This window comes from Danio aesculapii, chromosome 10 (assembly GCF_903798145.1).
Source record: "Danio aesculapii chromosome 10, fDanAes4.1, whole genome shotgun sequence".
In the NCBI taxonomy this organism is placed as follows: Eukaryota; Metazoa; Chordata; class Actinopteri; order Cypriniformes; family Danionidae; genus Danio; species Danio aesculapii.
The window spans coordinates 38,193,894-38,211,397 of NC_079444.1; the positions used below are offsets into that span (position 1 = coordinate 38,193,894).

General features: G+C 34.2%; 1 protein-coding gene across 1 annotated transcript; it reads left to right on the forward strand.

Moving 5' to 3' along the window:
• The first annotated feature begins 311 nt into the window (after positions 1-311).
• Positions 312-15,218, forward strand: acer3 (alkaline ceramidase 3). The gene is made up of 10 exons (XM_056466955.1): positions 312-457; positions 5,580-5,690; positions 5,805-5,857; positions 5,996-6,048; positions 7,726-7,807; positions 9,264-9,299; positions 9,620-9,678; positions 12,367-12,468; positions 13,926-14,030; positions 14,739-15,218. The coding sequence occupies exons 1-10, from the start codon at positions 355-357 to the stop codon at positions 14,836-14,838; spliced, it is 804 nt and encodes a 267-aa protein (XP_056322930.1). The 5' UTR covers positions 312-354; the 3' UTR covers positions 14,839-15,218.
• The last annotated feature ends 2,286 nt before the right edge of the window (positions 15,219-17,504 follow it).

Here is a 17,504-nt window from a genome sequence, read left to right on the forward strand (position 1 = left end):
GTGTGTGTGTGTGTGCGTGTGTGTGTGTGTGTGTGTGTGTGTGTGTGTGTATTATGTAAACATATTTTCACTCTTCACCTGCTGTAGCAAGATGATAATTTTACACTCTGGCTTGTGAACATTTAAATATTAATATATTATAACGTATAATGACAATGTATTTATGTTTACATCATATTACACACTCTTCTTTCAAAGTTCACCATTCGTCGTTATATTGAGTTACAGAAGGCTATTGTTTGCCGTTCGACTGTTATCGCACGTAGACCCGTTCAGATTGGACGGAGCGCTGAATCCGTTACCGTAAAAACAGCTCCTCCCTCCGCACGTCCGACCTCTCCGATCACCGTCATCATGGCTCCGGCGGCGGACAGGCCGGGCTACTGGGGAACACCGACCTCCACTCTCGACTGGTGCGAGGAGAATTATGTGGTCTCTTATTACATCGCAGAATTCTGTAAGTACAGTTTTTACGGTGAGCTTGTGTGTTTTCGGGACTCGCGGTTTACGGTCGCGTAGGACGGTAAACACGGATGTTCCAACGGTCTCTAGAAGTACTGTTGAATCCTACTATGAGAAGGCGGGTTGTTAATATTCATGAGGCGCGGCTGGCTATTGGATGGTTGCAGCGCACGTCATGGTGACCTAATTAATATACAGAAGGAAGTTGCTTTCCGTTGGAAGGAAGGGCAACATTGCGTAGTTAATATTAAAAGAGCAAAGCAACGTCAGCGTAACCTAATTAAAATTCGTTAGTATTTGCCATAGTAGGATTAGCAGCTGAGGCCAGCGACCCTCTCTGTACGTGTTGAGCCATTTGTTATAACTATAAAGCTCAGTAATAAGCAGGAAAATAGCACGAATGACTGGGAAAATAATGAATAAATCCCACTGTGTGGTAACATTTAGGCAGGAGCACGTGCTACCTCAAGCGGAATCAAGAATATGAACCATTATTTTTCAGTACGCTTATGTTTTTAATGTTCAATGTTATTTGATTTGCTTAAATAGTAAATTGGCTTTGAGGAGGCCATGTGGTTTAAATGTGTGATTAGTGAATTAGAAAACCATCCAGTTTATCGAGGTTATAATTATAAACTGTAACGGTAAATATGTATGACAGAGTTATTAGTGCAATTTAGCAAACAACATGTACTTAATACAAGGCTAGTTGAACGTTTTTGGCCACTGCTGAAAGAAAAATAACCACATTAAACTAGCCTAATATGTTTTTAACCTTAGCAGGTTTAGTTGGTTTTGTAGCCTGATCAATTGAAAAAGTACTGAGGAAAATTGTACATTATAATAGGGAAAAATAAGCTAAATAATCACATTATAATCTCAATATTCAATAAAGTCCTTCGAGATATGATAAAAACCAATCTTAAAACAGTAAACAAACAGTTTTATAAAGCGAAACTACCAGACAATCTGCTTTTTCTTAGCATGGGTGCTATGTTTATATCATAATATATACCATATTCTGCACAGCATGTATGTAAATGTGTTACCATTGTTACACATTACACATAAAAAACATTGATATCTACAGAATTCTTCAGGTGAACAGACATCTGAGAAGTAATAATAACCAGATTCCATTGATTGCTATATTAAGACGTTTTGCTTAACTGGTGAATGTATACCATTTATGAAAGTGTGGAAGGTCACAGTGTGTGCTGTAGCCATTGTTCGGTGGTGTTGTTTGCTGAAGTAGGTTTCAGGTCACTTTGATAAGTTGGTTAAAGGGCACAGAGTGACAGTTAATGCATTTGCACGTTATTACTAATAAAGCATGTGCTCCATGTGGTTTTCGAAGGCCTTTTAAAGCCCCCTGTTATGCTTTTTTCGAATATTACATGTCACTGTAGCTGTGTGTCAATGTATAAGCTGTGCACCATATTAAAAAAAAATAAAATAAATTCTGGGCTGCCTGATAAGATAATTCTGGGCTGCCTGAAAGAGTCATGAGCAATTCCAGTCTTATTTTATGTACAAACTTATGAAGGTTTGAAGCTAATTTGTGATTGTCAATGGCTACCCATGAATCCCTTAAACACTGTAGGTTTGTGCTTTCGTAATGTCAAGACAAAAGTGTTTTCTGTGCTGATTTGCATTTAAATCTTTATGGTAATCATTACTGTTTATTTGGAAGTGAGAGTGGACTTTTGGTATCTTATGTAATCAATAGACCAACACGAAAAGTAGGCCACTGAAACATTTAAGTTCTCCCGGCGTTCATGTGGGTTTCCTTCGGGTGCTCCAGTTTCCCCCACAAGTCCAAATACATGCGGTACAGGTAATTTGGGTACGCTAAAATTGTTCGTAGTTTATGTGTGTGATTGAGAGTGTATGGGTGTTTCCCTGTGATGGGTTGCAGCTGGAAGGAAGCTGGATAAGTTGGCGGTTTATTCCGCTGTGGCGACCCCAGATTAATAAAGGGACTAAGCCGAAATCAAAATGAATGAATGAATTAATGAAACTTTTAAGGAATGCAAACCTACAGTATAGCAGACCTAATTCATATTAATTTATAACCTTTAAAATAGGGCTGTGCAATATGACGATATATGTCAGAAGGACAAAATAATAAGTCTATCATTTCATATTATGTTCTATCGTTCATTTTGTGGGGTCAGAAAATACATTATTAACAGTTATACTTATTTCATAATTTATGAACGCAATATTATACGCCAATACAGGGACGCAGACAGAAACTTGATAAACAGCATCTTGAGAAAGTTCCTATCTTGAAAGTTTTTTATTTAGCTTTTTTTAATGTGGGAAATGCAATCATTATTTTTGAAAAGAGTTTTTATATTTCATTCATATTTATGTATTCATATAAACATTTGCCTTGGCCTGAAGTTGTAAACAATCTCAGAAATATGATCACATATTGAGTAAAAATATAAAATGTAAAAAAGCAATAGTGCTTTGTATGTGGTCAATATAAACAACCTGACAAAAGTCTTGTTGTCGATCCCAGTTGTAAGAGCTAAAAATAATAACTTGACTTCTAGCCGATCATTTGGAAAAGTGGCAGAAGGTCGATGAATCTGTTGAACTGCATCCCAATCATCACAAATACTGCAGAAGACCTATTGGAACTCGCATGGACCCAAGATTCTTACAGAAATCAGCCTCCACATGAATGTTTCTGAAAGCAAAGAAGGTCAAGGTGCTCCAGGATTGGCAAGCCCAGTCACCAGACATAAACATTATTGAGCATGCCTGGGGTAAGATGGAGGAGGAGGCAATGAAGATGAATCCAAAGAAATCTCGGAGTCCTGCAAGAACGCTTTCGTTGCCATTCCAGATGACTTTATTAATAAGTGATTTGAGTCATTGCAGAGATGCAGTCCTCCAAGCTCATAGGAGTCATACACAATATTCATTCATTTTCCACTGCAGCATGACTTTGTATTCTATACTTGACATTATTTCTGTTAAATGACAAGACTTCTGTCTAAGCAAGTCAGAACTTACTGTTCTAAATAAATAATTAAAAATATTTTATTTTGGTAAAATAGGCCTTATCTAGAGGCCTTTGTCTTTCATATAAGCCACTTCTCTTACCAAATGATCTGTCATAAGTCAAGTTATTATTTGTTGTTCCTAAAACTTGGATAGGTGACAAGATTTTTGTCAGGTAGTATACTATATATATATATATATATATATATATATAAACTAGTAATTGATTGAAAATACAGAAATGGTTCTACATTGTGATATATTGTTTTCAGAATATGATCATTTTTATCATATATCATATATATATATATATATATCATATTTATGTTATAACATAAATTAGTCATATATCTCAAACATATGGAGACCCGATCCATTAGGAATTTTAGTGCTGTTAAAATTATTGGGGTCTTTAGTGTCCAGTGGAGGAATGTGCTATGTTTGGTATGATGAGGCGTATAAGCAAACAGTGAAACAAAAGGCCGATACACACCATGTTAGGGCTTTCTAACATGGGTTTAGTTTTCTTGGACTCAGCAAACAGGCACAATAGCAGTCTGACAGCTGCTGCTGGTGCTAAGAGGCCAGTTTGGATGAAGTTCACTCAACTACTGTTCGCATCAATTCAAGTGGAAGTTTGCAGCAGGTTATGCTGTTATCATTTAGGGTGCGTTAACACAACTAAATATCTTTTTTTTGCCATTGAATTACACTACAACTGCACTTTGAAGATGAAGACCTGAAAAGGCAAAGTTTTGAAAATGGTAATGACTTTACGGTAATGAATTGCATTATTGGACCTTGTCATCTGCTCTGTGTACTTTTGATGTTGAGAATTCAGCTCTGCAGATTAATAAAGTGACTTTTATTGCCATTTTGATTGTAAAAATCTATACTATTATAAAGTAATAATATAGAGAGCATATAAAGTATATAATAATAATAATAACAATAATAATAATAATAATAATGATATAGGAAATAACAGAACAAGTACTGGCAGTTTATGTACCATAATTTTGTACCATAATTTACAACAACAAAACTTTTCAACATCAAAAGTTGTTAGAGGAAAGATTAAGGGTCGTAATGCAATTCAAAAGCATAATTAAATGGAAAAAAATAATAATAAAAAAAAAAAAAAATCACAAAATACTGTTATATTGATTTAGTATACTGATCTTAGTTTTAATTGTTTTTGTGGATCCTTGTGACCCTAAAGGTATGTTTACACGATGACGAATATGACTAATATAAAATATAGCAAAAACACTGCATTATGCATGTCAGGCCAGTAGATGGCAACTTTACATGACAATAACTGCAACTACGTATGGCAACTGAGAAGGCCAATCTTTGAAGTTGTTTTGAAGAATTTTTGGAGCCTGATGAATTTGTTATAAATACCATTAATTGTATAAACAATATAACCCGCCTTTGTTCTCACATTTGCATTGACTTTAATGCAATTTACATACTCACCCTCATGTCATTCCAAACCCTGAGACATTCCCTCATCTTCAGAAATGTGAGATATTTTAGATGAAATCTGAGAGCTCTCTGACCCTCCAAATAGACAAAGGGTCAAAAGATGTTCAAAGTTTAGAAAAGGAACTAAAAACATTGTGGAAACATTTCATGTGACTTTTGTGCACCCCCCTTCCCAACTTTGTTCACCGGTGTCTTCTGTGTTTTATGTTGTGCAAGGATGATGGATTATGGTGCGCATTTACTACAGCAAAACAATGTTTGCATGTTACGCTACTGACCCACGTCCAAACCGCAGAAAAGAAGACTTAATTAAAAGCAAAGAAAGCTGGTTTTACTTTTTTTATGGTTCACAAAAGTGTTCTTGGAGCTTCGTATGATTACAGTTGAATCACTGAGGTCACATGGACTTTTGGTTCCTTTTTTGGACGTTGAAACTGATATATTTGCTGTTTATGGAGGATGAGAGAGCTCTCGAAATTCATCTAAAATATCTTAATTTGGATTCTGAGATTGGGAGAATGTCTAAAGGGATTTTCATTTCTGGGTGAACTAACCCTTTAATATGTTCATTCATTAACATGAAACCTTTGCTTTTTGTCTTTTTATAGGGAATACTGTCAGTAACCTGATAATGATCCTTCCTCCCATTTATGGAGCCATTCAGACATGTAGAGACGGTTTGGAAGTGCGCTATGTGTGGTCGTTTTTAGGACTTGCTGGTACAAACAGATTAATTTGTATACATATTATAGAAACCACTAGGTGTTCTTTCAGTCTTACTGCATTTCCTAAGCAAATGGAGATGTAATGAACTGTTTTTATGTTTGGTCCAGCTGTAGGCATTGGTTCATGGAGCTTCCACATGACACTACAGTATGAAATGCAGGTAAGTTTGACACTTCTTGAGCAAATTAGAGGATTTTAGGAGCTGCTTTATGTAATGGTACAGCTCATGACACAAAGCACTGGGGTGATAAATCACATGTGACCCATAAATTTGGTCTGGATTGTCTTCTGTGTTTAGTTACTGGATGAGCTGCCAATGATCTACAGCTGCTGCGTCTTTGTTTACTGTCTGTAAGTTGACCTTTTTTTTTTTACATTTGCAAAAATTGACACTGTTTGCTGTATCTTTTGACCCTAATTACAATTAGCTGCATTTGATAGACATACTATTAAGGCCCAATCCCTATTCTATTTTGAACCCTTTCACCTTGGCCCTTGAAACAGAGTGTGAAGGGGAAGGGCTTCAAAGTTTACCTCTAAGAAATGGGGCAGCATTACAGCACCTGCTCACGTCATCATATGTCATCGCGATCTCTTGCTTCATATGAGATTGACCATACGACTGCTGTAGTTATTCCAGTTGTGTTATTTTTTGGTATTTATCTTCAGGAAATCACTTAAGGCAATGATATTATGTTATCATAAAGATATAATGTAGCCATAAGATCGTAACTATACTGTGCATTTACACCGTGGCCATATTCATCAATGTAAACACAAGAAAACAGCATTAACATTATAGTAGACACTGTAAAAAGCTCATTCCCCAGCCACTAGACTTTTCTGACAGGGTATTCGAGTGTCAGATGTGAAAGTATGTTGTGGGACTGCTATACAGGAGTTATTATTAGGGATTATAGATAGTGAAATTTAGCGGTTTTTATTTTAGCGTTTTTTTTAAAAAGCTTGATGTTAAAACACGAACGCGGTTATGAAAATAATAAAACATGTGCTTGTTTGTTGTAAAAATTCATAATAATGACAAAAAAATACAAATTTATGCATCTCCTGACTTCTGTGTGCAGCCATGCTAGCTGGTATATTCTGGGAATTATAGCTCCCCTTGGTTTCGAGTGTGGTCCTAAAAAATCTCAGTTTCAAGGGGTATTTAACCCTTCCCTTTAGCCCTACGCCTTCAAGCTAAAGAGAATTTGGACACCCCTACCCCTTAACGTGAACGTGCAAAATGAGGGGTAGTGGTAAGGGGAAGGGCTAAGGGGTAGAATTGGGATTGGACCTTAGAATCATTAATCTTTTAGACTTCTTTAGGCTAACTAATGTTTATAAATTTGGGATTAGGATTTTCAAAATGTTTTTAAAATAAGAATCCTTAATAAGCTGAAAATAAGCATGATATCTATTTTTTATTGTACGATATATTGCGCGAAAATATATTGCGATAAACAATATTGTCACTTTAAGCCACTTATTATATAATGCCAAAATGACAATATAATATCATCATATTTAAAATACTCTTTTCTAGAAAAACACATCAAATTTTATTCTTAAGAATATTTTATTGAATTGTAGACATTTTAACCATTTAATAATGAGGCATTGGAATCAGAATGTGAAAATTGGAGGCTGTGATATCTGCTACCAGATCTATTTTCAGTTGTCAGACACCCACATAAAAATATACTATAGTAATTAATAGTAAATACTACAGTGTTTTTACACATACTGACACTGACACCTCCAATATAGATAGAGATGTTGCACAATCAGCTAAATTGTTGCTAGAATTTGTTTTCATGTATGTGTGATATATATATTGCATCACCAAACATGATTGAGGTCATGTCCATGTGTTGTGCGATAAGCCCATATATTGATTATTGTGACAGGCCTACTGAATATAAATACAATTCCTTCAAAGAAATCTTACTCACCTAAAAAAATTATTATTAATGTGTTTGTTCTTATGTGTGACTGATCTGAATGAATATTTTACCAATTTTACAGATACGAGTGCTTCAAGCAAGAGCGTGCCGTTAACTATTTCTCAATTATACTTTTGCTGACCTTCAGTATTATTGTTAGTGTGGTAAGTATTTTTTAACATTTACATATATTTATATACAGTGAGGCTAAAAGATGGAAATCATTTTTAATATTTAAATTAAAAACCAACATTAATTGAATTTAAGAAAATAAAATATTATTATTATTTTAGAATATTTTATTATTATTATTATCATTATTATTATTATTTACTAAGCCTTTACAAAGCACCAGCTTGACTTTACATAGAAATGCCCAAAAATAATTCCCATGACAAAAATGTCCTAAAATACTTACTTAAAATATTACACATAATAATTGGAAATTATATAAAATATTACTTATAATAATTGGATGACACATTAAAAAACTCCATTTACTGATCATAGTGCAGCCCCGACATAAGTTTATATTTTAATAATTTCTCCTTCAAACCAGTTTTACCCATTTATCAGCAAAACATTTTTAAATAAAAGTTTTTAATAATAAAATAATACTTTTAAATAAGTACACAATTAGTATAGTTTAATTTTATTTTTAACTCAACCTAATGAATTAATGAAGGATGATAAAACACCATATTTTGACTGAGTAATTTGAAACATTAAAGCAGACACTTTACTTCAATTTATTAATGCATTCTTCACTCAAAAATGACTTTTGCTGCTTGTTCAAACTACAAATGTACAATTTGTACGTTTAAGTTATAAACTACTTATTTAAAATTAGTTGAAACAAAACAATTAAGTTTGTTAAAAAAATAATAAATAAATAAGTTGCATTCAGTCCGCTTAGCGAAGTTTATTTATAAACTAATTCCGATACGATCTCGTGCTTATGATTGAAATAACAAAATTGATACGATAGCCAAGCTCTTAGCGAGTACACCTCTCCTCAGCCATCCATATCTGTCATTAGCCAGAAATAAGCCGGAGGGAGTTCATCGAGATCTACCTGAGCTTAAACTCCCCTCTCTCCCTGCGTACACGGGTGGGAGCCCAGGGCTCGAGGATCTCAGGGCTCAAGCTCAGGGCTTTCTCCCAGGACAGCATGCCAAACAAGCTTTATTATAAATCATCAGCTAAGCGTGAACTCTTGAAAAAACTAAAAGTTAAGTTAAATGAGTTGTGTTGGCACAACATGAAGGAATTGTGTGGAATCCAGCATTTTTACAGTGTAAACTCAAATTTAATTTGTTGCTTGTTTAAACTACCCATTTAAAATGAGTTGAAACAACACAATTCTTACTTTTTTGGGGGAGGGGGACATAATTTTTTTATGTTCAATCCACTATAATTTGTAAATAAAAAACTTAAGTTAACTTGATCGATTTGTGTTGGGACAACATAAATAAATTGTGTGGAACCCTGCATTTTTTACAGTGTATATATATGTTAAAATAAATTAGAATATTATTATATTCGAACAGAAAATTGTCTAGTCTTTTTTTATTTTCTTTAATCTGTGCTCATGAAGTGCATCTTATTTGTCATCTTCAGATTTACCTGCTGTGGAAAGAGCCCGTCTTTCATCAGGTGAGGCCTGATATTTACAGAACTGCCTAATCTTTAACACGTCTAGTTTGTTTTATTCTATTTGCCCAATGTGGCGCTCTCCTGCAGTCAGTGTTTGTTGTGAGCTTCTGCAGTTTTAAGAGCATGACAGCAGGGCGTGGCTGTATTAATGTTCATGCTATTGAATAGTAAGAGCCTCAGTAAACACTCCACTGTGATGTCTTTTGTTTAAAACAGGCATCATGACACTGAAAGAAATCACCATTCAAATAAGTCGTATTGTTTATATATTGTGATGTTAAATACAGCGGGTAACAATGGTTTTATCATTGCCCCCTCAGGTCATGTATGCCGTGCTAGTGGCTTTCTTGGTGATTCGCTCTGTTTTCATAGTCACATGGTGAGTGAATTCATCGGTGTCATTTCTAAGTCTTTATTTTCATCATTTGCAGTCTATTTCCAGATGAAATGGGATATTCAAGAAAATATTTTATTAAATTAAATTTATCTTGTTGAAGCCGGCTGTCAACTTTTTAAAAGTATTTTCCCATTCGTTTTTTACAGTAACTACTCACACAGAAAATCCTTTGAAGCATTTGATTAAAAAAGTTCTTTTGACATGGTTTACTTTATCTTTTTTAACTTTTTCTACCAGCACTGGCTCAAGAATTATTTTTCTCATTAATTAATTTCATAAGGATTAAAAACACGCAATCTGACTGCAATTCATAACTTTTTCATTTAGTGGCTAATTTGTATTAATGTGTCTGATCTCATTTGTACATTTTAATGTGATTTGCTCATAAGTGGTGGAGTTTGAGGGCATGCCTCTTTTTAAACATCATACATTTTTGTAGGAATGAATCTTAATGATTTTACGAATTAGCCACTTTTTTTGACAATACGTAAATATATTATAAAAATTGTACGTTTTCTTAAGAAGGAATCTTATGAATGATCTTACAAATTAGCCGCTTTTTTGACAATACATAAAACAAAAAATCCTACGTTTTTGTAAGAATGAATCTTGTGAATGGTCTCACGAATTAGCCACTTTTTAAACAATATGTAATATGGATCTTATGAATAATCTTAGGAATTAGCTGCTTTCTTGACAATTCATTAAACAAAGAAAACAAAAAAAAATACATTTTTGTAAGAATGAATCTTAAAAATGATCTTAAGAATAATCTTACGAATTAGCCTCTTTTTTGACAATACGTAAATATATTATAAAAATTTTATGTTTTTTTAAGAAGGAATCTTATGAATGGTCTTACAAAGTAACCACTTTTTTTAACAATACGTAAAATCGTATAAAAATTTCACATTTTTTAAGAATTAATTTTATGAATGATCTTACGAATTAGCCACTTTTTTGACAATACGTAAAATAGCATAAAAAATAAATTGCACATTTTCGTAAGAATGAATCTTACGAATTATCTTTCAAATTAGCCACTTTTTTGTGCTTTTGTAAGAATGAACCTTATGTATAATCTTATGAATACGGCACTTTATTGACACTACGTAAAATATAAAAAATGTGCTTTTCCATAAGAAGGAATCTTACGAATGATCTCACGGATTAGTTACTTTTTGACAATACATAAAATATTAGAAAAATTGTACGTTTTCATAAGAAGGAATCTTACAAATGATCTTACGAATTAGCCACTTTGTTGATAATACGTAAAATAGTATTAAAAAATTACGTTTTCATAAGAACGAATCTTACAAATGATCTTACGAATTAGCCACTTTGTTAATAATACGTAAAATAGTATAAAATATTTATGTTTTCATAAGAAGGAATCTTACAAATGATCTTACAAATTAGCCACTTTGTTGATAATACGTAAAATAGTATAAAAAAAATAACGTTTTCATAAGAAGGAATCTTACAAATGATCTTACGAATTAGCCACTTTGTTGATAATACGTAAAATAGTATAAAAAAAGTTTACGTTTTTGGAAGAACGACTCTTACAAATGATCTTACGAATTAGCCACTTTGTTGATAATATGTAAAATAGTATAAAAAAATTACGTTTTTGGAAGAATGAATCTTACAAATGATCTTACGAATTAGCAACTTTTTTGATAATACATAAAATAGTATAAAAATTTATAAATCTATAAACTTTTTTTTTTTTGCTATTTCTGTGCAAAATCTTGTATAAAATCTGCAGATTTATGCTGAATGATTTTGAGAGTATAGCTATACAACTAAAAACTTAACCCATAAATAAAAAACAATCACTTTTGTTTAATGTTTATACTGCAAATCCAATTAGAATCATGTGTTTGGTAAAGACAGTAGTAAAAAAAGGTAAGTCTGCTAAATAACAAATAATATTACTTTACAAACTGTATTGTATGTAAATCATATAAATGTTTGCATATTATTCGATAATAATATAAAGAATGAATTAAATTTATATTTGCATTTACATAAATAAATTCAATGGTGGGCTGAAAAATCTGGGGATTTCTGCGTGTGCAGATTCTGTGTGGGCCCAGTTATAAGCCATGAGGCAAACCAATCAATTATGAGGAGAAAATTTTGTCAAAAATATAAGACTATGAACTTAATGACCTTAAATGAATACTTAAGTATCTTGTGAGCGATTGGAGACTGACTTAATTCATGTCATTGACATTGCTTTTTTGTGAGAGTGAGCAAGGCTAGAAGTACATTTTGCTCATTTCCACTCACTGGTATAAGCACCAGGGGTAAGTTTCTTTTGCTGCACAACTTGCATTAGTAAACAATACTGTTCTTCAAATATGTTGAGTTAATTAAAGCACATATATTCAACAAAAGCATATACAATCGATTAACATCCGGGGAGCTCAGAGCAGCACCTATAAAGCATTAGTAGTTACTGGAAGAAATCAATTTCACTATAGAGAAAATTGATGTTTTTTTTGTTCAAAAGTCTATTGGTTTGATTAAGAAACTTGAGTGTTTTATACAAAATGTAGTCAGGCTTGAATGGCAATTTGTTAAATCTGGTCTGCACTGACGTGAATGTGTGTTAAAAACACGTAAATATGTGCTTTAGTATTTGTTTGTGCTTCGCAGGGTCTATCCATGGCTCAGAGCCCTCGGCTTTACATCATTAAGCGTCTTCCTGCTGGGATTCGTATTATGGAACATCGATAATATGATGTGTGACTCTTTAAGGTAGATATACATTTAATTTGCATCACATTTGCTCAACAAAAATTACCTTAATCTTTCAATATTTTATATTATTAGAAAGAGCCAAATAAAAATAAAAAAATCAGATGTTATGTATAATAATATCACGTAGACCCTGTTTCCTCCTGGTATTAAAGGGCTAGTTCACCCAAAAATTTAAAATAGCTAATGATTTACTCGCACTCAAGGCATCCTATATGTATATGACTTTCTTCTTTGTCAAATACAGTCCAGAATTATTTAAACATAATAATAATTCCAGCTTTACAATGGCATCTGTTATTGTTTCTCTTCAACAGTCCAATATAAGTCTTATAAAGCACATGTATCCATAATAAAAATTGCCTCACATGGCTCTGAGTAGAGAATAAAGGTCTCCTGTAGCAAATTGATGTATTTTTGTAAAAAAATTATACATATTTCTAAATTTTATATACAGTTTTGTGTACCCTCGGCTATCTAGTTGTATGTGCTTTCACAAGAGACTGCCCTTCTGGTAGATAAGATATACACAACACAAATGCTGTTAAGACGAAGACATATTTTACGCATTATCTTGTGTCCACTTGTGTTTCAAGAGCCTTTCTTTTTTTTGTAAAGCAAGCAAGTAAGTGAATAGGACTGTACATGGCAACATATGAATGGGTCATGAAGAAAGAATCAAATTTCCCCTTATCTTCTAACACATAAGAGGTTTATGTACTATAAAACTTCATGTGCATTTAGGAACTCAAAGAACTATCAAATCAGCCTATATTAATCAGCTTATATTAAAGCCAATCTGCCATGATGACAGGTTGTAGAATATGCCTCTTTATTACAAAATTGTGAGGATAATCTCCACCTCCAAAGAATAAGATCAACGCTCACTTCTACATCACTGCCTGTTTAGCTCCGGCCACCAATTCGCATGTGTAAAATAAAGATGCAGAGCGTTCAGTTTTTGCCACTTACAAAGTCTGCCATGTAAATAGCGAATGTGCCGATCACAACTTGCTCTTAAAGTGAATGAGACTCTGATTGGTTTAATGCATGCTACACCCAAAACACAGCAAAAGCTCATTAGGAGAATAAACACAAGCTATTTAGAGGATGCGCCTGGTTCACCGACTGTTTTTCCCATACTTAAAATAGCAAAAGTGAATTCAGATATTTATCCTACGTCTACCTGCCCTATGTTCTTTAAGACCAAGCACGTAGGTTATTAAAATAAAGAGATAAATGCTGCCCTTAATGCAGAAACCAAATGATAAAGACTTGATACAGTCTGTCTGATCCTAGCATTAGCAAAGAGAGGATGAATTTTCATGACCCCTTTAATAATTCCAGGTGAAACAAGGGCTTTGATTGTTACTTATATCTGCTGGTTTATCTTGAGTATCTCTGTGTAGAAATCAGCTGAAATAAGTCATTATTTGTATCTGTGTTGTTTCTCTCAGAGCGGCAAGGCAGCAATTGCCCCCTGTGGTTGGTGCAGTTACACAGCTTCACGCCTGGTGGCACATCCTAACAGGCCTGGGCTCTTATTTACACATACTCCTCAGGTAACTGTGAGAAATTTAGTCACTTGGATGATTAATTAAAGTAAATATCACTATATATACACAGTACTGTGCAAAAGTCCCCCCAGTTATGTTTGTTGTTTCAGTGAGAGTATAACAATATTATATTACTTCTCATCTCCTTTATTAAATACAACCAGAAATATAGGCTCTAGTTGGAGTTTTTGGGTCTGATTGTTTAAGACATGCAAAAGAAAGATAGAAGAATGAATGAAAAATACTGAATGAGTTTGTGTCTTGGTTTGATCTGCATTTTTACCAGAGCTGTTGTCAATATTGGCTGAATTGATGGGATCGTGAATGCTGAAAAGTAGAGATTCATCATGTAATTCCTACTAGAAAGCACTTCATTTGTATTAATTTTATTTTTCAGCATGATAATGATCCCAAACACACTGCTTATGTAATGAAATCATATTTCGAGTGAAAAGCAGCTGATGAAACAAAGACAGTCATGAAATGGCCTCCACAGAGTCCCGACCTGAATATTATATATAACACAGTATATAGAGGCAATATTATAGGAAGTATGAGATGTGAGAACATGCTAAATCTAAGAAAGAACTTTTAAAAATGCTGAAAGATGCTTGATATTAAATAGCACATCATTTCAAAAAGTCTTAGGCTCCCAAAGCTGGTGGTGGCTTTTGCACAGTACTGTATATATAACGCTTCATGTTCCCCCCATAGCCTCCAGATTCGGTCAACCTACCTCAAGCACAGACCAAAAGTGAAGTTTTTATGTGGTGTCTGGCCAATCCTGCATATCGAATCTCAGAAGGCGAGTTGAGGACGACTTGAGATGAGGAAAATGAACCAATCACAGACCTCAAACAGATGGAGGTCCAGCCAATGAGCTTCAGCGGCAGCAGGAAGTGACCAGCGGCTGTCGGTTTGGTTCTCCTGTTTCCCTCTCCAGGCTCCGATTGCCAAGTACATTATTGAGAAAGCTGCCAAAAGAAGGAAAGATTTTGTTTCTCCACATGAAGAATATTATCGTAATTTATAGTAAATACAAGTGTTTTTGAACCATACTATAGTAAAGTGTATTATATTGTATATACTACAGTATTTACAATAATGTTTAATGAATACTACAGCATACTGTAGTAATAACTATAGTGAACTGACAAACTGTAAGGAATACTGTAGTATACTTTAGTTTTTAAACCGTGGTATTTTATATATATATATATATATATATATATATATATATATATATATATATATATATATATATATATATATATATATATATATATATATATATATATATATACATATACACACAGACATACACACTCTAGGGTATAACATACCCTACAGTTTTTGGGTAATCTGTATGGGTGGCACGGTGGCTCGGTGGTTAGCACTGTAGCCTCACAGCATTTCTGTGTGGAGTTTGCATGTTCTCCCTTGGTGCTCCAGTTTCCCCCACAGTCCAAACACATGCTCTAAAGGTGAATTGGGTAAACAAAATTGGCCATAGTGTGTGAGTGTGTGTGTGAATGCGAGAGTGTATGGGTGTTTCCCAGTACTGGTTTGAAGCTGGAAGGGCATCCACTTTGTAAAACATATGCCGGAATAGTTGGTGATTCATTCCACTGTGGTGACCCCTGATAAATAAGGTACTAAGCTGAAGGAAAATGAATAAATGAAAAAATCTGTAAAATTTATGTTAAAAAACAGACTAATTCAAGTATTTTACTATAGTATGGTTAAAAAATACTTTAGCATTTACTATAAACTACTATAGTATTTTTTCATATGGGTTTATTAGGTTAGATAAAAGGTTTGTAGTGGTCTTGTGATTTTGCACACAGTAAAATGGACATAAGTAATGTGAAAGAAGCTGCCAAAACTGAGGTTTGGGATCTCTTTCTGAATTTTATGAGGGAAAATAATATAGCTTTGATGGATCATATCTAGTCAGTTTTACATGTTCCTACCCAATCTCTTGGGAGAATTATTTTGCACCAGTTTGTACAATGTGAAACCTAAGAAAGGGAAACGTAAACAACAGAAGGAGCCGAACATACAAAAATGAACCAGTGGTATTGTACAATTATTCACTAATTCGCAAAATACTTACAAACTTCCATGAGATTGTGTCGCATATTCATATTTCATACTTGAACTTAATGTAACTAAACTTGGACAATGCAACATTTTATTTACCTCTACATTTCTAGAAATTATTAAGGTCAAATTGAACATCTAATAAATTAATAAGTGTTAATCAGTTTGGAGAGTAAGATCTTCATCCTGAAAATCGTATTGAGGCTGTATGAGATGAAAACATGCATATTTTATTGTAATATCATTTTATTGTGCGCTTCAGAGATACAGTAGCTTGTTAGGTAACTGTGTCCATGATACACATTACAAAAATTAATATAATTAATTACAGTAGGACAGATTAACGGTCGCTTAAGCGAGTCAGTAATTCAGTGACTTACTCTTTAAGCCACTTGTTTGTTTTGTACCTGAATGCATCAGCTGTTTAGAATGAATTGGTTCAATTAATGATTCAACAACTCGCTTGTAAACACAGCGGCTGCATCTGTAGTTGGGTGTCCATCACCCAGTGTTAGGGGTCATTCACACAGAATGGGTCTTAAAAGGCAACACACAACATTTGAGAATGGTTTTAAAAAGAAGTGCCCCCTCCACTGTGTTAATGCCAAATTAACAGTTGTCATGCCAGCTAGCAACTTGCCACAATCATATCACCCTGCAGCTCAAGACCGGTTACTCACTGAAGCTAAGCAGGGCTGAGCCTGGTCAGTACCTGGAGGGAGACCACATGGGAAAACTAGCTTGCTGATGGAAATCATGTTAATGAGGCCAGCAGGGGGCACCTGTCGTCTGTGTGAGTCCTAATGCCCCAGTATAGTGAAGGGGACACCATACTGTCAGTGAGCGCCGCCTTTCAGATGAGACTTTAAACCGAGGTCCTGACTCTCTGTGGTCATTAAAAATCCCATGGCACTTCTCATAAAGAGTAGTGTTGTAACCCCGGTGTCCTGGCCAAATACCCTCTATCGGCCCTTACCCATCATGGCCTCCTAATCATCCCCATCCACTGAATTGGCTCTTACATCATCTCTCCATTCCACCTATAGCTAGTGTGTGGTGAGACCAAGTGGATGCTGCACACTGGTGGTGATGTGGAGAGACACCCCAACATTGTTGTCAAGTGCTTTGGCTGTATAACCATACATGATAAATGTGCTATAAATGCACATTACATTACATTACTGCAAACAAGCTTGCAATGCCTCCAAGTTCTGATTGGTCCACTGAGTTGGTACTGACATTGATGAGCAGAGCTTTGTGTACAAGTTGAAATACTTTTAACTTGACACTGTCGTCTTAAAAACATGACGCTCATAGGGCTGGCCGATATTGCAAAAAAAGATCATGATATCATGTTTCATATCATTCGGTATCGAT